This window comes from Colletotrichum scovillei (assembly GCF_011075155.1).
Source record: "Colletotrichum scovillei strain TJNH1 chromosome Unknown Contig00009, whole genome shotgun sequence".
Lineage (NCBI taxonomy): Eukaryota > Fungi > Ascomycota > Sordariomycetes > Glomerellales > Glomerellaceae > Colletotrichum > Colletotrichum scovillei.
In genome coordinates, this window is record NW_023336267.1 from 1,759,242 (window position 1) to 1,785,807 (window position 26,566).

The following is a 26,566-nucleotide window of genomic DNA, read 5'->3' on the forward strand; positions in this document are numbered from 1 at the left end:
ACTATCGACTTCCCGTTGCTGAGGAAGCGAGCAAAACGGGCGGCCGTCTTCGCTTGCGGTGAGCAAATCCCCCCCCAATTGCAGCGCATCCAACAGCCTAGCCCCCGCGGACCAAATCCGGGTCAGCTCCCCGTCAGATTTCCCATGTAACAGATGACCATGCTACCTCACCTCACCTACCCTGCTCGCCAGAACCAAGGAACGATGCCTACTGCTGTACTCGACAGTCTAGCGCATTGTGCGGCGAGCCAGCCGTAAGGTTCCAGCGTAAATTAATTACTGCCCCGAGTCCTTTTCTTCTGCCCCCACCTAATAGTCCTGCCATGATCCCATCCCCCTTGTTCCCACCACTGACGCGCCGCGGGTTGCGACCCTGGCATAACCTGGGCGGCGCATCCATGGCTTCCATTCATCAGGAGGCTTGAGGGGGGGGGGGGGCCGGCAGGCGGGCTGACTTAGTGTAATCAACCCCGCAGTTGTTCCAGGTTCCATCTTCAGCGGAACATTGGATTGGGACCAGCTGGAATGATCGAAGAGGGGCAATTATTCCTTCCAAGCCAACCCCAACGAGCCGCACTCAATTTTCGTCATGCCTTTTATTTCACTTATTTCTTGCATCGTCTGAATCAACACATCGCAACCACAGCCTACCAAGCGTAATTGCCCTGCCCATCCAACCCACGAGACCACGACATCCCCAACTCAATAAACAATGGCAGACACAAACCCCACCACCGCCGCTCCGGCCCTACACTTCTCAGCAACCTACCAATCCCCCACAAACGAACCCTTCACCTTCTCCGAATCCCTCCCCGCCCCGCCATCCTCCGCGCCCGGCGACAAGTCCGCCTACCTCAACGCCCTGCGCAAGTCCATCAACGCCGCCCAGGAGCACATCAACAAGGAACTCACCGCCCGCATGGAAGAGGACAAGGCCAAGGAGGCCGCAAAGAACGGCGGTACCACCGCAACCAAGTCGGCCGTCGACGAGGCGCTCGAGGAGGAGAATTACGGCGAGGAGGCACCCCCCTCAGACGACTGAAGCGACAAGCAACGCAAAGGGGAGGGAGGCATGAAAACTTTCTTGACCTTTTCACGGCGCCAATCGTACATTCTGTGCCACCTATATACGGGGTATTGCTGTATCATGCTGCCGCTCTCAAAAACCCAAGGCTATGCGAGTACCAATATGTACCAAGAACAAAAAACACAAGCAACGACACCAACACGCCTCAGACTACCGCCTGCCATCCCGCCCGTTCCTTGCCGCCCCCTCAATCACGAAAACCTTCGAGCCCAGTTTCCTGCCCGAGAGCTTTGCGGTCGCTGCGATGTCGCCTTGTTGAAACACGCATAGTGGACCACGTTGTTGTCCGGAAGAACCGACACCACGCTTCGCCCCAGTCTCTTGTGGCAAGCGCCACATAGCCGCTCTTCAGTAATCGTCACCCTTCTGTTGCGTCCGCCCTGTCCGCCGGGTATGCCGTCGCCAAGGAGCAGGAGCGCTTGCGTCGATACCAGTTCCGTGTCTCTCAGCCGAGCTACGATGCGCGACTCGTTCACGACGCTGTTAGCAGACCGAATTCTGCCACGGAAGTATGACTCAAGATCGCGAACAGGGAGGTCGTCGGGAATCAGAGAGAGAGTCGATGCTGCCGGGAGACGCGATCCGTGCCTCGACAGTAGCTCGAGAGCCGGGTCATGTGCTGGTTTATGGGGTGACGGTGGAGTCAAATATAGTGAAAGAAGGGTATGGTAAATGGATGGAGCCGAATCCTCGGGATCATCCGCCGATGACGGGCGTCGTGACTGGTCTGGAGACGAAGGCCTAGAGTCTCTGGACTTATGGACGATATTACAATATCTGGAAGAAATGGTTAGCTACGGTCGTACCCCAACAGAGATGCGGTACTCACTCTTCGGCCTTCGCATAATTCTTCATCTTAAAGACGTAGATTTCCAGTGCCTGCTTGTGCGAGCCCATGTTGCTCAGCACTATGGCTTGAGCTTCGTAGAAAGCAGGATCTTCACCGTGTTAGTCGTTACTGCAACAAGCCATCGAGCGACATCAACTTACCGTCGCGAGGGATGAGGCTGAACGCCTTGCTAAGACTGTACTGGCTGCTGGTCTTGAGAAACTGCACGAAACGATCCATCTCTGCGTCCCATTCATCGTCACGTTTCTTTTCCTTCAAATGCTTGATGAAGAGCTCGACAAGACGATTGTGGAAATCTGGAGTTGACTCGTCAAGCTCGGAGATGATGTGCTCCAGGTACTGCACCTCCAATCCTGGATCGATCCCGCCCAGGAAACGAGCGATCCGGCCACGAGGTAACGTCTCGGCGTTTTCAGAGTCTGCGATAAAGACTTCCATGGCCAGCTTTGGATCCGCTCTCAAGGTCCATTCCGAGTATTGCAGGATGAGATCAATCTCAGACGGCGGCAGTGTTTGAAGATAGATGACTGTCCTTTGAGGCCCATGCAAGCCTGGTGCAGCCTCGTCCGGTGTCTCGGCAGTTCCAAAGCGCTTCAGAAGCTCAAGTGCCTGCGAGTGAAGCTTCTTGCCGCTGAAGAAATCAACCAACTCGTTGTATCGGCTATGTGAAAGCAGTGCTTCGTTGACCACGTCTGGATCGCAAAAATTCGGGAGGCGGAAAAGAGGCCCAGCTAGAGCAGGCCTGGTCATCATGTAAGTCCGGAACAAAGCGGTGTCGACAATTCGCGACGTCCTCCGGATCTCTCCCTCGAGTTGGCTCCCCGATTCATCGTCGTGGGAGCCGGACATGAAGCTCTTCATTGTCTCTTCGTTGGAGCCATTGGTGTCTGTCCGCTTCAGCTTGCCAGTGCTCGGGTCAATGACCCTTTGTAGACGCGTTCTTGTTCCCACAAGATAACCAGCCAGCGATGTGACGGCAGCCAAGAGCTCCTCGCCCTCAAGCGGCAGGTTCTCGGTGGCTTTGCTTCTGATGCTCCCAGTCTCTTCGACATCTATTGTGTCTTTCTTGGATATGATCGAGGCAGCATCTGGTTGCACCGTTTTGCGAGAGCCCATGAATAACTTGGCAAATCCAACGCCTCCTTTTGCCGGGGATGCGGGTGTTTCCGCTGCATCTTCCTTGGGCTTATCTCCATTTGTTTTCTGCTGTGGTTCCTCCTCACTCTCCTTCTCATCGCTGCCAGATTCATCCGGTTGCGCTCCGTGCGCCCAACCAGACATCTCCCCGGCGATGGATGGCGGGAAAAGCTTGAGAACTCGCTCAGGTGGTGCGTGAACATCGTCCTCATTGAAAAGGTCCATGGAGTCGTAAAACTTCTTTTGCTTAAAAAGCATCTCAGCCTTGAGCATCTTGACCTCTCGGAGAGTCTCCTTCTTGTTCCGGAGGAGGGCGTCCTCAAGCATGTTAAGGATGCTGACGGCCTCGTCATATTTGCCCTTTTCGACCAACTCGTCGATTTGTGAATCGTAGTCGGTAGCCCCCATTTTCCAAACACATCGGTCGCTGGAGATATGGAATCCCTTGCCCGCGTGAGCGAGACTGACATTAGGTGGCGGAAAGTGAAGTTGCGCCGCCCCTGGAAGGGGTATGGTCTGCAACAGGTGCAACGTCTCTGGATTCCTGACTTCAAGCGAGCCTTTTGACGGAGCTTGCAAAGCCAGGATGTATGGGTACGAGTAGCCGATCTGCTCAGGAGCGGCTTGCCAGGGAATCTGTCGTTTTTCAACCGGCTTCCCTTCGTCCGTAATGAACATGGAGTTGATGTCTTTGGCCAACAGCAGCTCGCCTTCGGCAAGCTTCGCAGCGAGCGGCTTGGGCATGTATCCTCCGAGGCCCATATAGCCCATTCCAGCGCTGCTCACCGCTCCGAAACGACTGGCCTGCCCGCCTGATGCCGCGGAGCCTGGGCTGTTGATATCTTCGACCTCATGGGTGACTACGTCGACCAAAACGTATCCCGCGTTCATTCCGCATACAATCTTTGTCGCGCTAGCCCATGTGACGGTTCGTATCGATTCCGGTAATGTGACTTCCCCAACGTCGGCGCTCAGCTCACTTTCATGCCAGCTCCATAGCAGCAATCGACGACGGACAGCCACCGCCAGGCGACTTATAATCTCTGGTATTCCGGTTGCTGCATCTTTCACGATGTTTGATGTGACGGCAAAGCAGGTGGCGTTCTTCGTTCGCGATAGAGTCTCCAGGGGCTCATAGGTTCCGAGGTCGTGGAGGGATACGTAGTAGTTCGACAACGAGACAAGAGTGTTGGCTTCTTTGATTACGGCGAGCTGCTCAATCGCCCTGTTCGAGAACTTTTCTACCTCGCGCAGCAGGTCCGTAGGTTTCTTCGGCTGTTCTGTCGTCGGGTTGGTCTCGGTTGCGTCTTGCGAACCCGCCGCGGGAGGTTGAGAGGAGCCATTGGCCTGGGTCGGCGACGGAGGCGGTAGCTCGTTGAGACGGTAGATGCGAAGAGCTCCGCTGTTGAGGCCTACGAAAACACGATCGCCTACGTCAATTCATTAGATGAGGCTGCTCTAGGGAGAATTATGCGACTCGGAAGGAGCGCACCATGCGCGAGGATTGTCTCAATCTTGGACTTATCCCGTTGCTTAAGCTCTATGATCGGCCGAGCTGTGAATGCCGAAAGCATGGCGACTGCCAGCTCACCGAGCGGATATTTGGCGTGTTTACTATACCCTCATCAGAAGGGTGTTTCGTAGAGGGAGCCCCGAGTCTGTCACAGTAGAGCGTCAAGATGCGATCATGACGGCGCGCGTGTGTGTGAGTGAGATATTGTTGAGCTCCAGGTATCGGTTCGGGTATGGCTGGGCGAAAGTGCGCCGTCTGGCGGTACGTCAGGGCGAAGTCTCCACAAGGGAGCCGATGACCTCTTTCTCCGCCCAATCCGGACTAGCGCCACTGCCACCCTTCCACCTGTAGCAACCTCTCTCCACCTCCTTCAACCTTTGCTGTTTTCAGCATCTGATTGGCTGTTGGGCTTGCCGGGGTTCGCAGAGCATATTGGCGTCACATGCATAGAAGCTTACTTTCAACATCATTTCACCTTCTCTACGTCAGAAGATCATGCCTTTCCTCTTGAATGTCAAAAGGTATCAGCTGAAGTTCAGATATTTAGCAGAAACCTGCAAAATTATCCGGATCCTTGCCTGAGTAAACGCTTCGCAGTACCATTCTATCGCTTACTCCAGTCTACCTTACATACAAAATAAGAGCAATAAAAGCTATGAACCAGAAACCAGGGAAAAGCCAAGTAGTATATGTGAACCGGTGTCTATGTTCCGACCGCAGGCTTCCCTTTGGAGACCCTTTGGATTTACGCCCTTTTTCAAACAAATCGAAGGAAACGCAGTCCAGCATTCTCTTCTTTCAGACATACGATACAGGAATCAATGACCAAATGCATGTACGTAGCGGTCACGTAAAGACAAGACCTTAGTCCAGCCCAGCGACCCTCATGAGGCCATATCCCAAGGACACGACGACGACCAATGTGAGAATACTGCTGGGCACACCTCTGCTGATGAAATGTTTCACTTGGAGGTATCTCTGACCAGTAGGGTCTTCCTTCATAATGGCAGCTGGATCGTTGGTCAGTAATCTGCCGATATTGTGAACGTTGAAGAAACTTACTCATGTTGGGGAAACCACTTGTTGGCAAACCCATAGCGGCACTGCACATCAAAACGCCACCCATGACCAACAGATTCGGGTGGGGTTCGTCCATGTTGGAGCCAACGTCAAACACCAACGGCAGAATGATCAAAGCTGCGACTGTGTGGCTGATGAATGTGGCGATGACGAGAATAAGGGCCGAGAAGACGACAAGGACGACGTAGAGACTCATACCCTCGACCTCCTTGGTAACGACGCCAGCAACAGTGTGCAGAAGACCAGATGACTTGACGGCTTTGCCCAGAGACAAACCTCCGGCAGCCAGGATGATGATGGTCCACGGGAAGTTGTTGAAGTCCTCCTTGGTCAAGATACCAATACCAAAGAAGAGGACGATGGGAATGATGGCAATGACACCCATGTCACCAAAGATGGACTCCATCTGGTGGCTCCCGCACCACAAGCCGATAGTGATGAGCGTGACGATGGAGACGAACCATTGGATGCCTGTGAACTTTTCCTTCACAGGGCGGATCGGAGCAATGGTGGTTCCCTTGCTCGGTTGGAACGTGATCAATAGCAAGATCCAGATGAGGAGCAGCGAGACGATGCCGACAGGAATGACAATGAAGAACCACTGGATCCAGGTAGGCGCGGGCTTCATGATACCAATAGCGACAACATTCTGCGGCGAGGCAATAGGGGAGAGCATACCACCGATGTTGGAGGCGAGCGCGATTCCCATGATCACAGCCTTGGACATGTTTGATTCTGAGGGTAGGGTTCGCAACATCGGCTACAGCGCAAGTCAGTGATTATTTCCAACAGGAAACTATGCGAGTGAACTGACCTCAATGATGGAGAAGCAAAGTACCGGCGCAGCGACGTTGCTGATCAACATGCTGGCAAATGCCGCCACGAGCATGTTGGCAATGAGTACAGTGCGTGGAGTGGTTCCGGCCTTGCTAAGGACAAAAGTCGCGAGCCGCTTGTCAATCTTGCACTTGGAGAGAGCCGCGGCCAGGGTGAATCCACCGAGCAGAAGCATGATGACGGGTGTCCACATGGCCGAGAAGATGTAAGCCGTGGTGGCCTTGGCATCAAGCCTCCTGTAGGGCTTTTCTTCAGAGCGAACGACAGTCAAAACGACGCAGAGGAAGGGTATCATAAGCGACGTAACGAACAACGGTATAGCCTATCTTGAGGTTAGCATCGATCATTTGCATTCAATCCAGAGAGGAACTCACCTCCGTAGCCCAAAGGATGCTGACAAACACAAGCAACGCCAAGCAGTTCTGTTGCTCGGGCTTCTCCATGATGGGGAGGAAAAGGAGAAGGAGGAAGACGACGACAGCGATTAGGAGAGTAAGCAGAGGCGTGTTGGCAACCCACGTCGGCACAACGAAACGGCCCACGGGGGTAACCACCTCCTTGGTGATTGGGGCAAGCTCATCATCGCCCTGCAACCGCCTGGATCCCGTCGCTCCATCCCTTCCCAGAAGCCCTCTGCCCAAGCTGGCAGCCTCTGCGCGACGCTCCATACCAATCATGTCTCGCCAGACAGTGTTACGCTCCCACACAACGTGCTCGCGCAGGTGAGATCTCAGGTCTCGCTTGGCAAGGCCCTCGTCGCCCTGAGTAACAATCTCGGCGTACGCCTTCTCCATCTTGGAGATGTTCTCCTCGATACTCTTGATATTTTCCGGCTTGAATGGGTATGCGGAGTCGATGTTGGCATTCATGTACTTGACCCGCAGCTCCTTGTCGAGAATCTTGTCGAATTTCTTCAAGACCTTTCTGAAACCCGTCCGGTTCAGTTGCACGTACGACTTGAGCTCGCAGAGCGAGACGTAGAGGCTGATGATGCGCTTCTTGAGCATGATGCCCGAAGAGTAGAGGAAGGTCTGGTCCGGCATCTCGTCGTTCGCCGTGCTGTACCGCCGCAGCGATCTTCCCAGCGTCAGATCGGTTGAAGCAGTCATATCAGTGACCGAGTGGCCCAGATTCGGGGCAGTCTTGCGTCTGCCGCCGCCAAGGCTTGAGCGACTCTTTGTCAAGCCAGTGGTTTCGTCATCGTCCTCATCATCGTCACTATCCTCCATGTTGCCATCGATCGAGACGGAAGTTCTCCTGCCGTTGACCGAAAGTCCCGGCCGAGAGGCGCTGCCGAATGAACGTCTGGGTTCGCCATCGTTTTCGTCGTCCTCTGAAGAGTGGTTGCCAACATCTCCCAAGAGTTGATTGACTTCGTCGAGGAGCTCGCCTTCCTTGGACACGTAGAAGGAGCAAATCTTCTCCAATTCTACACCGAGCGCACGGCTAAACACATCTTCGGGTTCTTCGTTTCGGATAAGAGGTCTTGATTCGGCGTCACCTGAGGAGGTTTGGTGGACTGTCTTCTCGAGTTGGTAGATACTGCAACGCAGATCTAGTTAGCTACTAAGGTCTTAAGGACACGGCGCAGCCAGAGTAGGCATTGAGTACTCACAGTTTCTTTAGGTTGCTATAGGCGATGTAATGACTGCTCCAATCCGGGACAGCATTAAACTGGATGCTGTGTGAGAACTTCATATCGTCCTGCTCGTCGAGCCACCTTCTCTTCCAAAGTTTTTTCTCTTCTCGTCGGGCTTCGAGGTCCTTTGCGGCCTTCTGAGCGGAGATGTTTTTGTAGTCGGCAAGCTCGTAGCTCTCAGCCTGAGCAACGGTGGAGTTGCTGCTACTGTTGGTGGAGCTCCCTCCCCGTTCCCGAAGGCCTGTAGAAGGTTTATCGAGGTCAATCAGGACTTGTGGGCTTGCAGTGCCTGCTTGGTGGGTAGAGGAGGGATTACGGAGATCTGCTGGGGGCGGTATGGTGGCAGAAGGGTCGCGTGCGACTTCTTATCGGGCGATTGGTATCGGTATCGCGAAGCTGGTTCAAAGGGTCGAAATGGTGTTTAAGCTACTTGAATAGCATCCCGCGATTTCCTGGTGGCTGCAACACGTGGGGAAAGCGTTGGTCGACCTATTTCCCAGCTTGATGTACGAGCCGCGTGACGATATAATTGGTTTCATTTGGGATTAGCGTAATCCAGTTCCACGGGCTGCCGTCACCCAAACGAATAGTGTCGATGCCATTGGTTCCTCGCCGCTCGGATGGAGCAGACAGATGGCTCCAAGTTTGCGCGATGGCTTATGTAAGGCAGTGACGTGACTCGCATATGCTTCTATGGAGATACTGGAGATAGGGCCATAACCGTTCTTCTACCCAACCTTTACTAAGTAACCTTTTCATAACCTTACCTAACTCTCAACATCCCCCCATTTTGACATGTAGTCCGCGAAATTGAGATGCCGTTTGTTCGTTTCTAAGAACCAACTTCCTTATCTACCATTTTCTATTTCTAGTGCCCAAAGGACATGTTTCGAGATCCAAAGTCTAACCAAGCCTAGACAAACATCTATCGTTTATAAGAATATTCTTTCCAATAAAGCTGACATCCAAGCATAAAAAGCTTCTCGCAAGGGTATCATTTGTTAAATGGTACAGGTTCAACAGGTATCAATAATACACCACTTCTCACAATGAGTCCCGGAGTCTCGCCCGGAATCGCTCGCAGTTGTACTGGAGCCAAACCACAGGTGGGATGGTGGAGACAGACGCCGCCGTGATGAGCCACTTGGCGCTACTGTTGCTGGTGAAAGATTCAAAAGCATGCTCTAAAAGGGGGAACAACGCTCCAGAGGGGTATCGTAAAAGTGCAAGCGACGCGCTTGACGCAACAGCGTGTTGCGGTGACAGGTCGATAATGTACACAGCCGAAGTCATCTACAAACAAGGCTCAAGTCAGTCGTCGTTGGATCTTCTCGCAGGTGGCCTCGGTTTCCGTGCCCCCGATGCTCGGTCTCCGGCCAGATATCTGACTACCTACGGAGTATCCGTCCTGGAACTGGAATATGGGAACTCACAGTGATGGCAAACAATCCACTGCCAATAAGATAGTTTCCAAGCAGGGGCACCAGGTAGGACACCCCAGGCCTGGCAGCCAGGTTGTAGATGATCAGACCGACCACGACAAGAATGGCTGCCAGGTTGAGAAGTGGGAGCCGGTGCTCGGGCAGCCTTTCACCGTCGCGTGCTAACCTCTTCACGACGACGTCGGTGAGGAACCCAAAGATGAGAAGGCCGGTGAACATGCCAACCCCCATGCCCGCGAATGCTAGGCCTGCTTCTGCGGTGTTGAAGGAGTACACTGCCTTGTATGTCATCGGAACGTCAATGTACAACCACACCTGGAGGCCGTAGAAGAACGACGTTACCAGGATAGCCGGCAGGATGCTCGGCTCCAAAATGAGAGAGAATGGGCGGATTGCGGCCTTGAAGAGCAGCTTTCTGAGAGACTGCTTCGGAGCCATGGCTTTCTCATCGCTTATTTCCATCTCGAGGTCATCGGGACTGGCTAACACGGCGTACTTTCGCCGCAAGACCGGGAGATATGTCTCGCACATGAACTGATAAGTCAGAAGAGTGCTGATCAAGCCCTGTCTCACTTGTCAGCATGTCACTCAGGACTCACAAACGTCGTTGGAGACTCAAAACGCAGCCCCTAGGCCTCATCGAAACCTCCCAGGACGCCATTTCCCTCTCTGGAACGATGCTCACGAAGACGGCGTTAGGAAAGAAGGTAGCTTACCATCACAGCAAGAAACCCAAAGCAACCTCTCCATCCCCAAGCCTGGGCAATCGCGCCCCCGAGGGCCGACCCAACCGCAGGACTGCAAACACTCCCAAACGCCATAACCGACATGGCGCGCGCACGCTTTTCCTTGGTCATGACGTCCGTCGCCGTCCCGGTGCCCTGGGTAATCGGGCTCGCGCCGGCACATCCCGCCAGAAACCGGAAGACAATGAGCCACTCGGCCGACGGCGCGACCATGCAGGCCAAGTTGCACGCGAGCAGGACCACATTGCAGACCTGATAGACGGGCTTCTTGCCAAACGTCTCGCTCAGCGGCGCGAGGAGCAGCGGTCCGGCGGAGAAGCCGAGGACGTAGGCCGAGACCGTCAGGTCCGCTAGCGTGGGGTTGTCCTCGATATTGAAGTCGCCAATCACCTGGTCCAACGCGGGGGTATAGACTGCAGAAGCCAAGGGTCTGGAGTGGGAAAAAGCGCCGTTGTCGTTAGCGTTTTTTTGGCTTCTTTAGTTTTCTTCGCGGTAGCGGCGGCGGCGAAAAGCCTCTTCTCAAGAAAATGCGCCGCTGCATGTCAACCATGCGGGCAGGGTAGGTTTAGCCAACTTACGTGACGCAGGTGATGAACGCTACCACCAAGACGTGCGTCCACTTCTTCTTAGACGACCACAAGACCGGGTCGAAGGGTTCACGCTTTTCTAGTTGGGACGTCTTTGGCGCGAGGCGTTGATCGGCAGTTGCTTCCGCATCCAAATCCAAATCCACATCCTCATGCTCTTCCGTTAGGAAGCAGGTGACTTCCTCTGGGGTTTTGTCGTCCGAAGACCGCCATTCTGAACTCTCGACGGCTTGTTTTTCGGCAGGTTGCGAGCCTTGCACGGCGCCGAGCTGGTTTGACGACATACTTTCTTCGCGTTGTTGGGCAGGCCGTTCGGACGTGACGTAGAGCCCCGTCAATGTCGCAAGAGTTTGCTGATCTTTGCCTTTTGACAATCGGCGATGGTTTGGCCGGGAAAGTATGCAAACTGGGTTCGGCCAGAATCTTGTATACGGCAGACTCAGGCAGGAGAAACACGATACGTTGTCACCGCTGCTCACTGCTTTGTCTTGTCTATGCCGAATGTAAGAACATCGGAAAGGGGGATGGCAAGTAGGGACAATCCCATCTTGCAGAGAGTCTGAACGAAGTCCGGACTGTTCGGCTTCATGGAGGACCCTTGGCGTTGAGAGGCGTATCAGATTGGCCCCTCAGTGTTGCGTACGAACTTTAAATTCTAGCTTGTGAAGTGGTTTCATTACGGCAGCGTAGCATTGCATAAGTCGACCAAACATTGCGCCTGGCGCTTCACATGTCGAGTACAAATCTGGAGACCATGTCCTAGCCATCGTGTAACCGTCGAGGTGAGCGATGTCCCGCCGCCTCGACAGTAAGGGTTGTATAGCGCGCATTCATACTTTGGCTGACTACGCCGTACAGACTTTTTACTAGACTTGGATCTCTCACTCATGAAAGGAAACGTCAAACCGACCCCTCAGAAACGGCGGGTTTCTATCAGACGACGAGAGCAACCCTGATGCGGGGGATAGGAAACGGTGAGGCGGCAGTTGTACTTGAGGTTCAGAAATCAAAACAATAAAGATGACACGATCTCCCACTGCAAGAGGAAAGAAGTTGGTTTATGCGTACTCACCACCAAACCAGCTCGACACTCTCTTCGTACGACGTTGCGACAACCTCAGAATAGGATCCGGGTGGATATCGGCCTCCTTCCTAAAGCGGAAATAAAAGTGATCCACTTCAGATATAGTGTTGGCCCGGGCTCTCCCCTCGGACTCTTACCAAAGATGGACGCCTCAGAGAAAGTGCCAGACTCGGCCGAGCCGCGTGCGGGGGACGTGGACGTGGAAAAGAATTATGAAAAGGGCAACGATGGTAACACTGTCACGAGCACGCCAAAATTGGACGAGATGCGGCCTAAATTCTTTGACGGGACGGCTACTCTCACCGTAGGAGGCCAAGTGGTTCTCATTCCCACGCCGAGCGCGGACCCCAGAGGTATGGTGATGATCTGCTTCTCTCATGTTGGTCTCAAGTACTCGACTCACAAAAGATGCAGACCCTCTGAACCTGCCAAAATGGCACAAACAACTCATCATAGGCATTATTGTCCTGTGTAAGTCATCATGAACTTCGACTAGGTATCGTAATGTGAGGGAAATGATTTGACTTACACGAGATGCGCGCAGACGCAATATCTGGTCTGTGCCTCATCACCGCACTATCCGCACTCATTGTGTTCATCATGCCCGACTACCAACGTGACGGAATTACGCCGGATCAGATCTCAAATCTCTTCACATTTCCGAATCTCTTCCTTGGTCTCGGAAATCTCGTGTCGATGCCAATCGCCGTGGCAATAGGCCGTCGCCCCGTCATCTTGGCATCAAACGTGCTTCTCTTCCTCGCCGCCGTCCTCTGCGCAACGAATCGCAACTATTACTGGCATCTAGGCGGGCGGATGGTCGCAGCATTTGCTGCAGCCCAGTGTCAGGCCTTGGCTCTGCTTATTCTGCAGGTACGAGCTCTTTGGACAGCGAGTCTGGTGTGAGATATTCTGACTCTCGTTTACTTCAGGATATCTACTTTCTCCATCAAAGGGCACGCGTATTTCAGATTTATGCCTCTGCCGAAGTCCTTCTCAACTCCAGTCTCGTAATCGCATCCTCGTACATGGCTGATGCTCTGGGCTGGAGATCTTGGTACTGGCTCTTCGCAGGCCTCTCGGGACTAGCCATGATTCTCACCTTCTTTTTCGTCCCCGAAACCGCATATGACCGGCCGATCGAGGCGTTCATGGGAAGCCACCCGACCGACAGGAGCAACCTCTTACCAGCAGTACAAAACACCGGTCCGAACACCATCACCAGAAGCCGATCGCCCGGGCCAAAGTACGCAACAGTAGACGAGAGACCCGCCGCCGACCTGCAACACTTCAAGGAACGCACCTTCACCTCGAACCTGCGCGTCTTCGTGCACAAGCCAACCTGGTCCCGATGTTGGCTCTGCCTCAAACAAATAGGCCAGGTCTTTCTATTCCCCCACGTCCTCTGGGTCGCCATAAACAACGGGCTCTTCCAAGGCATCGACGTCTCGATCCAGATGACGTACGCAGAAGTCCTCGTCAACCCCCCCTACAACTGGGCCAACACATCGGTATCCCTCATCCAGCTGGGCCAGGTCCTCATTGCACTCCTCTGCGTGCCCCTCATCGGCTGGCTGAGCGACTACGTCATCCGCTCCTCGGCGCGTCGCAACCACGGCGTTCACGAGCCGGAGAAGCGACTCATCGCCTGGATCCTGCCCATGGTGACGGCTCTGATCCTCACTGTACTGTACGGGTACGTGCTCAAGAACCCGGAGCGGTATCACTGGATGGCCATCGTCTCCGTCGTCGACGGCTACCTCATCGTGCTGATGGGCGTCAGCACGGTCGGGACGGCGTATCTCATCGATAGCCACCCGAGCTTCGCGGGCGCTATCCTCGTCGCACTGCCGGTGACGCGTGGGTTAGTGGGTTTTGGGCTCAGCAAACACACGACGACATATATTGCCAACATTGGGCCGGTCAAGACGTTTGGTATATATGCTGCTGTGAGTGCGGCGTTCTGCTTGCTGGGGGTTGTCTTGTTCTTCAAGGGGAAGAAGGTGAGAAAGCTTTGTGCCCAGATGACGCAGTGAATGAATGTCCGTGACACTGCTGGGTAAGGAAGAGAGTTCTACAAGACTTAAAGCTTTCTGGTCCGTAGATGCTTGATACTTCATGTACATATTTGGAATATGCTCTAGAGATCCGAGATAAGAGGAGTGTACACTCTGGGGCACTCGATATGTGATATCTCAAGAAGTAGAGTGTGAATAGCAAAACTGAAGTGGAATCTTTAGATCTCTTGAAAGCAGTGTATCTGAATCAACAAGTCTGGCTCTTGGCACATTCCGAGACGGTGCTTGCCTTCTTCCATCTGGGATTCTGAGGTGGATCAACTGGCGTGTTTGCCGATAGGAAGGGGAGAATCGTATAGCAGACCATATTGATACACTTGTACCGCTGGTCAGGGGTGCAGGAACTCTTGGATCAAAGGATTTCAATTCCATCTTCCCGAGACATGGCCTCTCAGCGTTGGATGCACTCTTGGACGACGTAGGCTTTATGATCCTTTTCCCGGCCCATACTCTATGCTCTAGCCTAGGTTGATAGGCTAAAGTAACTCCCGAGTGAGCGACAGGACTGATAGTCCATACTAATCATGGCGGTTAGTCGTCCGCCTGATACATACATCCTCTATTGACGGCTGTATGTCATCAGTAGTACTTTTTGTGATCAGTGACGGAAAAACAGACGACTTTTCGCGATAAGGCAAATCGAAGGACAGAGATAATTATCATATAATGCAATAGAAGAAGATCTTGCAAAAAAATATGCCAATGTAGTCATAATGAATAACAGCCATTGTTGGATGGTGCTCTGTAAATCGATGGGATGTGACAGACGCTGGCGAAGACATGGCTGAGTCAGCACATTCCCTTAGTCATCAGCCTTATTTTCAGCGATGAGATTGTTGACATAGCAACGCGATGCATAAACACCTAAAGATTACGACCACAACCAATTTATCCCACCATCGCCTGCCTTCCTGCCACACGTCACATGCAATTGCGATAGTCACAGTAAACCATCAATCACAGACGGGTACAACTTCCCAGCAAAACCGAACAGCGAAATCGCCACCCCGAAACAAAATCACCCATCATGTCTTCCGCATTTCGAGAATCGTCGCTGTCCGCCAGCATCAACCGCCAGTCGCTGATGGCGACCCCGTCCGTCGCCGAGACGCTGCCAAACGCCAACTTTGGCTTCGAAGAGCTTCGCGATCGCATGACCAAGTTCACCTCAAAGTTTGACGCCTTTATCGAACAGGGTCGCAAGCGCGTGTTGGAGGAGCGAAACGAATTCCGCATGAACGTGGCAGAACTACAAGGTACGTTGCGAAGGGGGAGGGCGCGCACAAAATCGAACTCGAGATATGATAAAAGCGGCGAATCGGGCAAGAAAATAAATGCTAACATATCCTGTGACCCGCAGAGGACCAGCGCATGAAGAAGAAGGACATTGAAATCCTGCAACTCAAGACGAGCACCCACCAACAAACCGTGGCCAAAGAAAAGGCCGAGACGCGCGAGATGCAGGCGGCGATCGCGCAGCTCTCGGAAGAGCGCGACAAGCACCTGGCGACGCGGGACGCGCTCAAGAAGCAGATCGAGGAGACGCAAAAGGAGATTGACGCCCGGCTGGCGGCGCAGCGGGCGCACGCGAAGCAGCTCGAGGCGCAGTCGCGCTTCAACGTGCCCGAGCTCGAGTTCTGGCAGCAGAACCTGGGTCTGCGGATCGAGGGCGCGGGCAAGGACGACCGGCTCAAGTTCATCTACACGTACGTCGACGACCAGGACTGGGAGCGGGAGGCGTGGTTCGAGCTCAACACGGCGAGCCGGGACTACGACGTCAGGCACTGCCGGCCCAAGCTGGAGCGGGAGAGGGTGGAGCGGGTGCTGGACCAGCTTAACGAGACGAGGGAGCTGGCGGTGCTGCTCAAGGGGATGCGGGAGTTGTTCGTGGAGGCGATGAAGGCTTGAGGGAGAAGAGGGGGAAGGCTTTGGGTACTGACGAGGCTGATGATCACGATGACAGTTTCCTTTCCGTTCTTCTTTCCTTTCTTTCAATGGATACCCACTTTGGCGCAGGTTTACATGTTACGCCTATCTACAGGCTTATTACAAGTATGGAGCAGTCTCAAAGCAGCATTGCATGTGATATGTTTCGCGAGTCTACAATGCACTTGTCGTTCTCGATCATTGGGGTCTCTTTGTCGATGACTATCCAACATGTGAAATCAGGAAAACAGCGCTCGAGGATAGTGAGTCTTGTGGTGGCGCATGCATGGTAGTAGAGCGTCAGCCTCTGGGAGTCCAGAATCCCGAGTCCAGACCGTCGAAGCAGCGCGAACTTGAGGGCCTTCACAAGTTGCATATATCGGACGGGTCTGTGCATAAGAGTCCCCTCATGTGCTGCACTTGATGCACAAAATGGAGGGTATTCTCTCTAGGTCAAAATATACCGCCCGGACAACTTGAGAATCTGTACCTATGCATGGATGACTTGTGCATTTTCAACCAATTCATCCGTAAGTTTGTGCACTCTGAAATTTAGAACACACGTAATGGAGAATTTTACCGCTTCGAGACAGCAGCAGCAGCAGCAGGTCAGCCTCTCCGCCCGCAAACTGTAAACTTTATTCCAACGAATGCATCCAATTTGAGTTTCTACTTCTCCTCCTCTTGGTCTCATGTTTCCTTCAGCTACACGTCTACGGAGCACGGTATCACGAGCACAAACTGCAGACTTGCAGCCTCTCTCGCTGTTCGGGTTTCCAAACAGAACAAAAACGAACAAAACCAAAACTTTGGGAATCCTTCAACACAAAGCTGCATCCCGCCGGAAACTGTGAACACCACACACCCTTGTCTGCAGTAGAAATGCCCGAGGCTTAGCTCCATTCTTCACAGTCGACTGAGCCACTCATGACTCGGGATCTCGACCCTCCGAAGCCGTCCAGCAACATCTGAATGATTCATTATCTCTCCCTCCCATTCGCCTGTTCCCCGTCCCCCTCTCCAAGCCTTTTCCAAGGCACAACCTATCCGTACGGTTACCCGATCCCCCCGACCGCGAAAAGAATCATACCATCCCCCTTCTCGCGTACCACCAAAAAAATTCTCCTGCTGCCCAGAGCTCCGCTGTCGCTGCATTGCTGGTCCCTCCCCAGGAGGCCTGTCACCTGTCATTCTGCCGCTCAACCCCTTGTACTAACAGAAAGAGGACGAGAACTGGACCGGACCGGCAATCGGCAAATGCTCCAAGAGTCTAACGGGCTTCCCAAAGAAAGAAAAAGAGGCCCCGAAAGCAAGCAGGGGCCCGGCCGCAGAAGAAACCAGCAAGGGGCCCGACCATCACCTTGCCAATCCCGGATTCCCGGACAGCTACTCCGCCCATATTCCACTCCGTGCTGATCCACACACTTGACGGTAGTACGGTACGGATAGGCCTATGCCTCTCGCCCGCTGCCGCTCGATCACGGGCAGCACCGGCTCTCTGACCGAGCCGAGTCTGGCCTGAGGTGGACACCCGGTGACGCGGCACCGACACCGACCTCCCCCCTCCCCTCTCCCTTTTTCCCTGCCATACCGGCCCGCCTCCGCTTCCGCGTCCGCCCCCCACGCTGGCCTTACAAATCCCCATGGCCTCCGATGCCGTCAACCACCCAAGTCCCGCCGGCTCCGTGGCTTCATCGGTGACCCCCGGCCTGAATTACAGTAATAATAAGCGTAGTGCTCCGGACCACCCAAGCCCGGCTGGCCCCGGGAATGCCGAAGTTGTTACACCGGCCGGCGCCGGCACGTCGCCCGCTTCTCAACCACCCGGCGATTCAAACAAGAAACGCCGTGTCGGTCCTGGCTCCAGAGGCGTCGCCAACCTGACGCCGGAGCAACTTGCCAAGAAGCGCGCCAACGGTGAGCACAAACTTCTCTTGCTCACCCACCCACCCACTCACATCATGCCTCACTGCACACACGACTTCTCGTACTCCGTGATTTTCACCTTCCGTCCCATTTCCAGCATTCCTTCGAAACTAGTGCTCGCTGTCGTCCTCACCAACCCCCTGTTCACTCACTGCACACCACCCTCGCACACATACATCCTTCTCCACAACATTGACTGGCTCCTCCTCCCCTCTTTCCCACCTCGATGACGACACACCCGCTAACCGAAGTTCCCATCGGCCCCGATCAGACAGGGAAGCCCAGCGAGCCATCCGCGAGCGCACAAAGAACCAGATCGAGACCCTGGAGCGCCGTATCCAGGAGCTGACCTCCCAGCAGCCCTACCAGGAGCTGCAGGCCGTCCAGAGGGCAAAGGAGGCCGTCGAGGCCGAGAACGCGGACCTGAAGCGCCGTCTGGCCACCTTCATCGCCTCTATCCAGCCTCTCATCTCTGCTTCTCCACCGAGCCAACGTAAGTCCCTTCCTCGTGTTCACATCTTATGTGAATCCGTAATGCTCGTGGACGTATGGGTATCTTTGACTAACACCCATATCAAACACAGCACCACCGCCGCCGGCAGACCCGCACCCTGCCGTCTTCCCATCCCCCAGCGGCAGCTACTCTCACGTCCACCAGCACAACGGGCCCATCTCGGCACACAATGCCTCGACGCCCAACAGCGCGGCCTCCCCGGCCTCCATCGACCCGACCGCCGGCTGGCAAACGACGCCCAACGGCAGCGGCGGTGGAGGCGGAGGTCCCGTCTCGGACCTCTCCCCCCCGAACCACATGTACGCCGCGAGCAAGATGCTCGACCAGCAGCGTCAAGGGCTCCGCCACGGCCTCGACCTCGGCCCGGAGCGCCTCGGTCTAGACTTCCTCCTCCTCGACCAGAACGCCCGCGTCGGCAAGATCCAGAGCGGCGTCAACGGCGCCCAGGACACGCCGAGCTACAACCACGTGCCCATGAAGCACGACTGGACCGGCGTCGGCCCCGTCACACACAGCCGGAGCCCGTCCCTCAGCGGACCGACCGTCCACACCCCGCGGTCACAGGTCGACTATCCCCAGCAGCAGTCGCAAGGGCAACAACAACAGCAACAACACCAACCGTCATCCTCCGCTCCTCCAGAATCCCGAGCCCTGGGCCACCACGCAGCCGAAGTAAAAAACTGCGGCCCAACCTGCCCCCTCGACAGCCTCCTCCTCGACTTCCTCCACGAGCGCCGCCAACGCGCCGCAGACGGCCTCTCCACCCACGAGATCATCGGCCCGCGCTACCCCAGCGTCCTCTCCCTCCTCAACCCGGCCAACAGCAAATACTCCCACCCGCTCTCCAAAGTCTTCACCGACATCCTCGCCACCTTCCCCGACCTCTCCGCCCTCCCCCAGCGCGTCGCCGTCCTCTACATCATGTTCCTCATCATGCGCTGGCAGATCTCCCCCACCCGGGAAAACTACGACCGCCTGCCCGAGTGGGCGCGCCCCCGCCCCGCGCAGCTCCTCACCGAGCACCCGGCCTGGATCGACCACGTCCCCTTCCCCGCGATGCGCGACAAGCTGTGCCGCGACTACAACCCGCGCGAGTACCTCTTTGACAACTTCTTCGTGCCCTTCACCACGACGCTGAGCCTCAACTGGCCGTACGAGGAGACGGATACGCTGCTGCAGGTGCCGGAGTCGGACGAGGTGCTGATCAACCCCGTGTTCGAGCGGCACCTGCGGAGGCTGGAGAATTGGACGTTGGGCCAGGCGTTTAACCAGACGTTTCCTAAGCTGAGGGACACGTATAATTTGAAGGAGTGAGCTGGTTCGGCTTGCGGGACTCAGGTTACGTTGTGCGTCTTTTGGTGGAAAAATATGAGTCGACGAGAGATTACTTCTCCGTCTTAAGGATTATCCTGCTCACTCTCTTTGCACTTTTCACTCGGTATATAGGGGTCTTTCGAGACTTTATAAGGGAAAGGAGGGGAAATGGTTTCTTGCCGGTGGCGTTCACGTGAGGTATATATCACCGATATGGCGTAGCTTTGACAGTAGTCATCATGAGTAAAGCCATATTGCTTGGCTTACCTTTTGTATCTCACCAAGGGTTTAGGGTTAGGAAGGGGGGATACAGATGGCGGCGTATGGGAGGTGGATTGGAAAAATCAACACGGCATTCTTATCTTCCACATGTACACAGTTGCCCAATCTATGGGAGACGTTCATCATTCGTAGCTCTTATTACCTTTCTTCGTGCTGATATTGTGTTCGTACCCCTGTACTTTTCGGGTATGACTGCCGTAGCGGCTGAGATTCATGATTTGACAGAGGCTTCTGGTATGGATCCTCGCGAATTCAGGGGGTGGTGGTGTTGTTTTCATGGGCAGTCGCTCGACGAGGTTTCACTTCTCCTCTTCTCATGCTTTAATAGACGCCGTCCCCATCGAATAGTCAAGATCGAAGGGTATGATAGGTCGGTTTCGCTTGCCCCTATTTCTTTCCCACCGGTCCTTCGTCTTCTACATTGTCGTTTCTACATGCCGCAATATCGCGGGCCCGTGTCTTGTTGTTCTTTCAGAGGCAACTACATTAATATTACATACAAAACAGTTTGAGACGCACACACACCAAGAGCGAACTTGGACTCATGATAGACCGGTAAATCTCAACATTCAGAAATCATATGCTGATCATACGTCTGTCCTCAAGAAGAAGCAGGCAATTCAACAATAAGGACCCTATGCAACTGAAGCCGAAATACAACAAAACACCACCAACTTTCCCCAATGACATGGACAAGCACACATATCGGAGCACATACATCAAAAACACACATCTTCACATCAGTAAAGCTCATCTTCCTCCTCACATATCTACAGCTTTGTGTATGATTAGTGAATCATACCTAGGAGATCGTCTTGTGGAAGCGAGTCCTGCTCTCAGAGTCCAGTTGTGCCGAATCACACACGGTCTATACCAAGAACCCCCTTTATTCACAATCCGTGTAGAGAACACAGGCCTCCACGAGCAACCCCTTTCTCTGCTTCTCAAGCACTTCCTCCTTGACTCTTTCCCGTCCACGACTGTCAAAAACCTTTCTAGACTAAAGCGGTCCTTTCATCTTCCCTCTCTACACAACAAAAAATCAACAAAGAAGGGCCATCACTCGCTCCTCGGTAAGTCTCCCACCATCTCGAACCCCCCATCCCCTGACCTCTCCCCTCTCAACAGACAAGAAACCAACAAACAAAACATAGAGACCATCTACCCATCTCGGAAAACTCCAGAGCAAAACCAAAGAAACCATGGCACAAGAACCCACAATCGTCCTAGAGACACACATCTACTCGAACCCACCCTCCTCCCTCTCGCCAGGCTGGACCCGAAGCTTCCACCTCCGCCTCTCCCCCCAAACCGCCACGAAATCCCAACTCCTCTCCCTCGTCCGCGCCTCCGTCACCCGCCTAGGCCGCGCAGACCCCATCGTCGAGGCGCAGATCACGCTCTACTGGACCTCCCGCACCGGCCGCGTCGTATCGATTCCCGGCGACGGAAGCAGTGGTCCCAGCGGCGGCAGCATGGCCACGGTCACGATGCCCGTGTGGCAGCAGCAGCAGCCTCCTCTCCACCTAATGACCTTCAACGTCGGATTCCCCGCGCTCGTCCAGCCTCCTCAGCCGCTGCCGCAGTCGCTGCTGCTGCCGCCGACGATGATGGATCCGCCGATGCCCATGGCCATGACATACTCCAACGGCGTCAACTACCTCCACTCCTACGGCAACCCTGCCACGCAGCAGCAGCCTATAATTCTTCCCCCCCAGCAGCCTGCGTATCCGGCCATCGTCCCCGCCGGACAGCAGACTTGGATCACGGGAGGCGGTCCGCCCCAACTAACCTTTGTCAACGTCAATGTTCCCACTTGTGGAACTGGTGGTTGTGCCGGTGGTGATGGTGGCAAACCCGTGATCTCAGACGTCATAAGAGAAGCCCGGCTCGACACCATCGCCGAGGCCGCGCTAGGCGGTATGTTGGAGTGGGCTTGCGGACCTACGGGGCTCAAGTTGATTGTCGTGGTTGACGTCGATGGGAGGGACGTTGTTCCCGTTGTTGTTTCTGCTGCTCCTGTTGCGGCTGCGGCTGCGACTGCGGCTGTCGCCGAGACTCCTCCTATCCCTGTGGCAGCTTCTCCTTCTTCTTCCCCTGCGGCTACTACACCCGCCGCTCCGGCTTCGCCTGCCTCTGCGCCGGCCTCGCCTGACCCTGCTACACCTCCTCCTCCGGCGACTTCCTGAAGATGAAGAACTGGTTGTTGGGCTTTCACACATTGAGACTTGGTCAAGGTGGAAAATGAAGATAGATGAAAGCATGGAATAGAAAGGACTCGTTTCCAAGTATGAAGCAGAAATTAATCCATAACGAACCCATATTGATCCCCGGGAGGAAGGAAGTGTGGTTGTCAAAGAAGATTTGTACCTCAAGTAGCAGAACTCCGTAAGCTACGAGGTAGACAAAGACTAACTGAAAAGATATAACCCAGTGGTTCAAAAGCCGGTCATATCAAATCGAGTGAAAGAGGCAAACAAATAGAGGGTTTGGGAAGGTACCCGGCGCCGACTCTTCGTCGACATTGGCATCTCCTGCTCATGTTGATGTAGGAAGATCGGATTCCTGAGCTGGCGAGCAAGCTTCCTCACCAAGGTATACCGTATCCTACATTGCAGGTAGTTGGGCTGGACCGTATGGACCAAGCTCGACATGTTTGTTCTATCGCCGACATGATAGCCCCTGACCTCACCTTAACCATCGGTAATAACGCCTCAGGAGGCCATCAACATGATTGATTCAATAGCCGCACTGATGACTGCGCCAGTATGGCCACCACGACGGCCGTGCCCATATGACCAAATAATCCCAGAGCTCGTGGCCATATCCAACTCCACTTCTGGCGCCTCAGCACTCGTCATCAACCCCCAAAGCCCCAACCGAGAACATCTTCAGATTCGGCCCCACGCCCGCGAACAAACTCGCGTGCCGCCTCCCAGGCATCTTCTGAAACTGGCAACTCTTGACCGGCGTCCTCGCCTTGACGGCATCCACAGTAGGACACCGCAATCTCCGCCCAGACAGCAGCGAATACATCCCCAACCGCCCATCATCGTGCGCGGCGGCAACAACGCCCGAGTCGACATCAACATCCCACCCGAAATGCATGTGCGCCTCGTTCCGGAAACCCGGGAACTCCACAACCGGCCTCGTCCCGTTGGGCTTTGTCTTGCGGTACCGGAGGTCGAACAGCGCCATCTTCGATCTCGGCCCCGCGGCGAGGAACTGGTGCGGGTTCACGGCGCGCAGGTGCGCTGTGGCGCCGACGGGGATGTTATCCCACTCGGACCACTTCACGCGCAGGTCAATCAGCCTGACGTCGCGGTTGCGGCCGCCGGCGAGGAGGACGTTTGGGTTGGAGGGGAGGAACGTCTGGTCGAAGAAGTCGCCTTCCGCTGGGCCCGGGCGAGGGCGCGGCGGGCCGAGCCAGTGAATGCGCTCGTCCGAGGTGAGTTTCAGGAGGCCGTATGAGGTACCGATGATGCAGGTTAGGGAGGAGGAAGAGGGCGGCGCGGGCGTTGTTTGGTTTACGACGCCTTCGCGCCGGCCTGTGTTGAAGGAGATGTGGCGGAGGTTGTTTGCTACACGTGGTCTGCGTTAGAAAGAAAGGGGTCAGAGGGGAAGGGGGGCATTACCTCTGTCGAGTAACCAAAGAGGTCGGTCATCGTTGGGAGCGGATTTGGGAGGGGAAAAGAGGTAGATGTCGCACGTGTTACTTGGCTCGCGGGATGTAACGATTATGCGATGCGAGTGTGGATGATAGTTGATGGATGAGATCTGGGGACAACCTATCATCTCGTGACGATGTGACAGTCGGCGTTCAGGACGGCTCGAGGCATCGGTGCTAAAGGATATCCTGCTTTCATCAGTTTCTGCTCTGAGCCGCAGAGATCTGTTGGCAGCTCACCTGTCATTGTCGTCCGTAGGGATATATGATCCTATCAAAGTCTCCTCGTCCAAAGCTATCACAGTCAGAACACAAACTTGCAGTCACAATCCAGGAGGTGCCTCAAACTCACTTGCATACGCAACACCAAGCCCTGTCTTTTCATCATCGCCGCCAACATAGAAACAAGGGATATTCGGAAAACTCTGCCTCGCAAAGCTGGGCACGAACGGCACCTCGCCCTTGTCGACGAGCCCCCGGGCCCACGCCGCCGCAGGAACATCATCGATGCCGAACGCACCATCGACGCGCAGCCTCGCCCTCTCCTCACGACGCACGCCAAGCTCGACGTCCAAGACGCCGCCGATGAGCGGGGCCCGTAGCGCGGCGGACCGGACAATGTGCCGCTTCAGCCGCTCCCGGCGGGCGGCGACGGCCTCGGCCTCGCGGTGCTGGATCTTCCGGCGCTTGACATTGTCGGCGGACCAGGCGGCGGTCTGCGGTGCTGAGGCGCCTTTTTCGATTTTGAAATATTTGCCCTTTTCCTCATCTAGAATGGGATTTTCCCCAAATTAGCCGGCTGGTTCATGAAGGTACGGTTCAAGTGAAGGACAGACTCAGTGGTCAAAGGAGGTTGAAAGGACTAAGACAGAGTATAGTGGTGTAAGACTTGGGAGGGGCGTGTGAGTAGTACCGTAGTAATACCCGGGGATTTGCATCCGCGGCTGAGGTGCCATGATGATTTTCTGTCCGGGGTTCGGTCCGCCGCGATGGCTGCGCGGTCTCGGCTCCGAGGCAACAACAGAAAGCCTGTCTTGGGTAGGGGTCTAACAAGATGAGAGGTTGAGCCTCGAGGTGGTTGGAAAGGCCAAGGAATCTCAGATATTTGGAAGATGGGTTGTCCCAAAGGGGAAAAGGATGAAGAAGAATTATCGGCACTAGCTCCGTCTCGGACTCGAGATCTAGACAAGGCTCAAGACACAGTCGAATTGACTATCCAAAAACACTGTGGACGATGCTCCTGCTTGCGGGATGGTGTGCTTTGTTCGTGGCGGGAGTGGGTGTAAGTGGTCAATCTGCACGTGTGTTGGGGGGCACATGTGGATGGTCCGGGGAGGGGGGTGGTTCAGATATGCGGGATGGAATTATGCATGAGAAACACCGGTACGATATCGTATCGTCGTGACGATGACAAAGAGGATTGGATATTGCGAGTTGGTGATGGGCTTGGTTGGTTGTGTGGGATGGGGTCAAGGGTTGACGATGGCGTCGGTGGCGCCGAGTATCGTTGTGAAGCAGCTTCTTTCCCCGACAGCAAGCAGGCGGAATGGAGGGCGGAAGCAAAGGGAAAAAAAAAAAAAAGAAAAAGATGGAAAAGAGTGGGGGGTGGGAGGTGTGCGTTTGTTGCCCGGAGCCGGCAGTAGGAACCCACTTTCGCGGTGAACATGCCGTTCCTTCCATCCTCTAATAGTGGCAGCGTCAGGTCGTTTGGTGTGTCACACCGCATGATAGAGGCCACTACCCTCGCTGATTCTGCGGTGTAATCACTGAAGACGCAGTGGACTTAAGGCAAGCTAGGGCGCTAGATTCGAACACCCCACCCTCCCAAATGCCGCCGCCGCCGTGTGCGGGGACGACCGATCCAATGCCTCAACCTTCACCCACCACCACCACACGCACCCATCGCGTCTGCCACCACTGGTAAAAGGGCAGAAATTTACAGCGAGATTCGACGCTAAGGTGAGATAGCTTCACTATTACCTCAGGTTGTATATGTCCGCGGCTGCCCTGACCCATCAATCGCTGGAATCGTCGGCCGGCGTCAAGCTCCTCGGGCACTCCAACACATGCAGCCTGGAAGTACGTGGTCGAGCTTGTAGCCCCCGGCGAAAATAACGGCTGAACCGATGACTTGGCAATTTTCGACACCATATCATAGTATGCAGAATACCTTAGCCCAAGATGTTCTATCCAATGTACCATCACCATAAGAAAAAGCTTGGCCTTGATAGTATGCGTGTCGGGCGCTGAACTAAGGTACCTGACCCTGCCTGCCTTGACGGCTCCTCCGATTGAGGGGGGAGGAAGCTGTTCGCATTGTAGCCCGATAAACCGCGTATTAGCTGGCTCGGTGCCGTATTAGTTGCTGTGCTCAGCGATGGCAAAGGTTTTCCAGCAGCGTTCCATTGACTGGTGCTATACGGGCCCATACCTTGCCTCTATGTAGACTCCATCAGGAGGGACGGAGCAGTAATAAGCATACCGCAGTTGAATCCAGCCGGGAATATCTCAATCTCACTAGACAGTCTTTTCACGGTGTCGATTGAGTTTCTCTTCATGTACTGTAACCGTGACCTCTAAATGACATCGCCTCGTATCCAATTGAACCTGAACCTGAACCATCGTGAAGTCGCTAAACCCCCTCAACAACGCCGACTGAGCGAATGCCCTTACCTCAACAGCAAGCAATTGGCACAGCCAATTATAGACAAAACCAAGCACCCAAATCCAACGTCCACCACACGCTCGACAAAGCTTCGCAATGTTCAACGATAAGTACGGATCTCCATGCGGTACTAACAGCACCTCTCTCTCCACTCAAAAGGCCCCATCAGCTCCAGCTCCAGCCAGCTGCAGC

General features: G+C 54.7%; 8 protein-coding genes across 8 annotated transcripts; 5 read left to right on the top strand and 3 right to left on the bottom strand.

The window, feature by feature from the left end:
- Positions 1–438: 438 nt before the first annotated feature.
- Positions 439–4,823, bottom strand: HER10_EVM0011674 (vacuolar sorting protein 39 domain 1). Its single transcript, XM_035481098.1, has 4 exons — positions 4,567–4,823; positions 2,078–4,504; positions 1,917–2,025; positions 439–1,864 (listed from the first exon to the last, which is right to left on the bottom strand). Exons 1-4 carry the CDS (start codon positions 4,646–4,648, stop codon positions 1,279–1,281), a joined length of 3,204 nt encoding a protein of 1,067 aa, XP_035330122.1. The 5' UTR covers positions 4,649–4,823; the 3' UTR covers positions 439–1,278.
- Positions 713–1,042, top strand: HER10_EVM0010582 (Gon7 family protein; the record flags this gene model as incomplete). Its single annotated transcript, XM_035480038.1, has 1 exon — positions 713–1,042. The coding sequence occupies one exon, from the start codon at positions 713–715 to the stop codon at positions 1,040–1,042; it is 330 nt and encodes a 109-aa protein (XP_035330007.1).
- Positions 4,824–5,451: 628 nt separating the features above from the next.
- HER10_EVM0007243 (SPX domain-containing protein) lies at positions 5,452–11,389 on the bottom strand (the record flags this gene model as incomplete). Its single annotated transcript, XM_035476804.1, has 9 exons — positions 10,910–11,389; positions 10,302–10,761; positions 9,577–10,149; positions 9,234–9,436; positions 8,120–8,344; positions 6,879–8,046; positions 6,482–6,826; positions 5,650–6,427; positions 5,452–5,597 (listed from the first exon to the last, which is right to left on the bottom strand). The coding sequence occupies exons 1-9, from the start codon at positions 11,200–11,202 to the stop codon at positions 5,452–5,454; spliced, it is 4,191 nt and encodes a 1,396-aa protein (XP_035329583.1). The 5' UTR covers positions 11,203–11,389.
- A 755-nt stretch (positions 11,390–12,144) lies between these two features.
- Positions 12,145–14,038, top strand: HER10_EVM0008469 (uncharacterized protein; the record flags this gene model as incomplete). Its single annotated transcript, XM_035477988.1, has 4 exons — positions 12,145–12,355; positions 12,417–12,473; positions 12,547–12,875; positions 12,935–14,038. The coding sequence occupies 4 exons, from the start codon at positions 12,145–12,147 to the stop codon at positions 14,036–14,038; spliced, it is 1,701 nt and encodes a 566-aa protein (XP_035329741.1).
- A 1,069-nt stretch (positions 14,039–15,107) lies between these two features.
- Positions 15,108–15,988, top strand: HER10_EVM0010089 (chromosome segregation protein; the record flags this gene model as incomplete). The annotated part of the gene is made up of 2 exons (XM_035479559.1): positions 15,108–15,336; positions 15,441–15,988. The coding sequence occupies 2 exons, from the start codon at positions 15,108–15,110 to the stop codon at positions 15,986–15,988; spliced, it is 777 nt and encodes a 258-aa protein (XP_035329934.1).
- Positions 15,989–17,108: 1,120 nt separating this feature from the next.
- On the top strand, positions 17,109–20,114 carry HER10_EVM0000879 (BZIP transcription factor). Its single transcript, XM_035470646.1, has 3 exons — positions 17,109–17,923; positions 18,204–18,425; positions 18,517–20,114. Exons 1-3 carry the CDS (start codon positions 17,650–17,652, stop codon positions 19,758–19,760), a joined length of 1,740 nt encoding a protein of 579 aa, XP_035328802.1. The 5' UTR covers positions 17,109–17,649; the 3' UTR covers positions 19,761–20,114.
- Positions 20,115–21,244: 1,130 nt separating this feature from the next.
- Positions 21,245–22,636, top strand: HER10_EVM0009265 (uncharacterized protein; the record flags this gene model as incomplete). Its single annotated transcript, XM_035478756.1, has 1 exon — positions 21,245–22,636. The coding sequence occupies one exon, from the start codon at positions 21,245–21,247 to the stop codon at positions 22,229–22,231; it is 987 nt and encodes a 328-aa protein (XP_035329833.1). The 3' UTR covers positions 22,232–22,636.
- A 253-nt stretch (positions 22,637–22,889) lies between these two features.
- On the bottom strand, positions 22,890–24,665 carry HER10_EVM0000150 (uncharacterized protein; the record flags this gene model as incomplete). Its single annotated transcript, XM_035469944.1, has 5 exons — positions 22,890–23,623; positions 23,678–23,898; positions 23,950–24,004; positions 24,062–24,478; positions 24,623–24,665. The coding sequence occupies 5 exons, from the start codon at positions 24,663–24,665 to the stop codon at positions 22,890–22,892; spliced, it is 1,470 nt and encodes a 489-aa protein (XP_035328722.1).
- Between the last annotated feature and the right edge of the window lie 1,901 nt (positions 24,666–26,566).

Excerpts from the sequence above, each read along its gene's own strand:
- HER10_EVM0011674 (XM_035481098.1), bottom strand. The coding sequence starts at position 4,648 with ATGCTTTCGGCATTCACAGCTCGGCCGATCATAGAGCTTAAGCAACGG. Across the intron at positions 4,505-4,566 it reads TGAGACAATCCTCGCGCATG|GCGATCGTGTTTTCGTAGGC; the intron begins GTGCGCTCCTTC and ends GAATTGACGTAG. Across the intron at positions 1,865-1,916 it reads AATTATGCGAAGGCCGAAGA|ATATTGTAATATCGTCCATA; the intron begins GTGAGTACCGCA and ends CATTTCTTCCAG.
- HER10_EVM0000879 (XM_035470646.1), top strand. The coding sequence starts at position 17,650 with ATGGCCTCCGATGCCGTCAACCACCCAAGTCCCGCCGGCTCCGTGGCT. Across the intron at positions 17,924-18,203 it reads TGCCAAGAAGCGCGCCAACG|ACAGGGAAGCCCAGCGAGCC; the intron begins GTGAGCACAAAC and ends GGCCCCGATCAG. Across the intron at positions 18,426-18,516 it reads TGCTTCTCCACCGAGCCAAC|CACCACCGCCGCCGGCAGAC; the intron begins GTAAGTCCCTTC and ends TATCAAACACAG.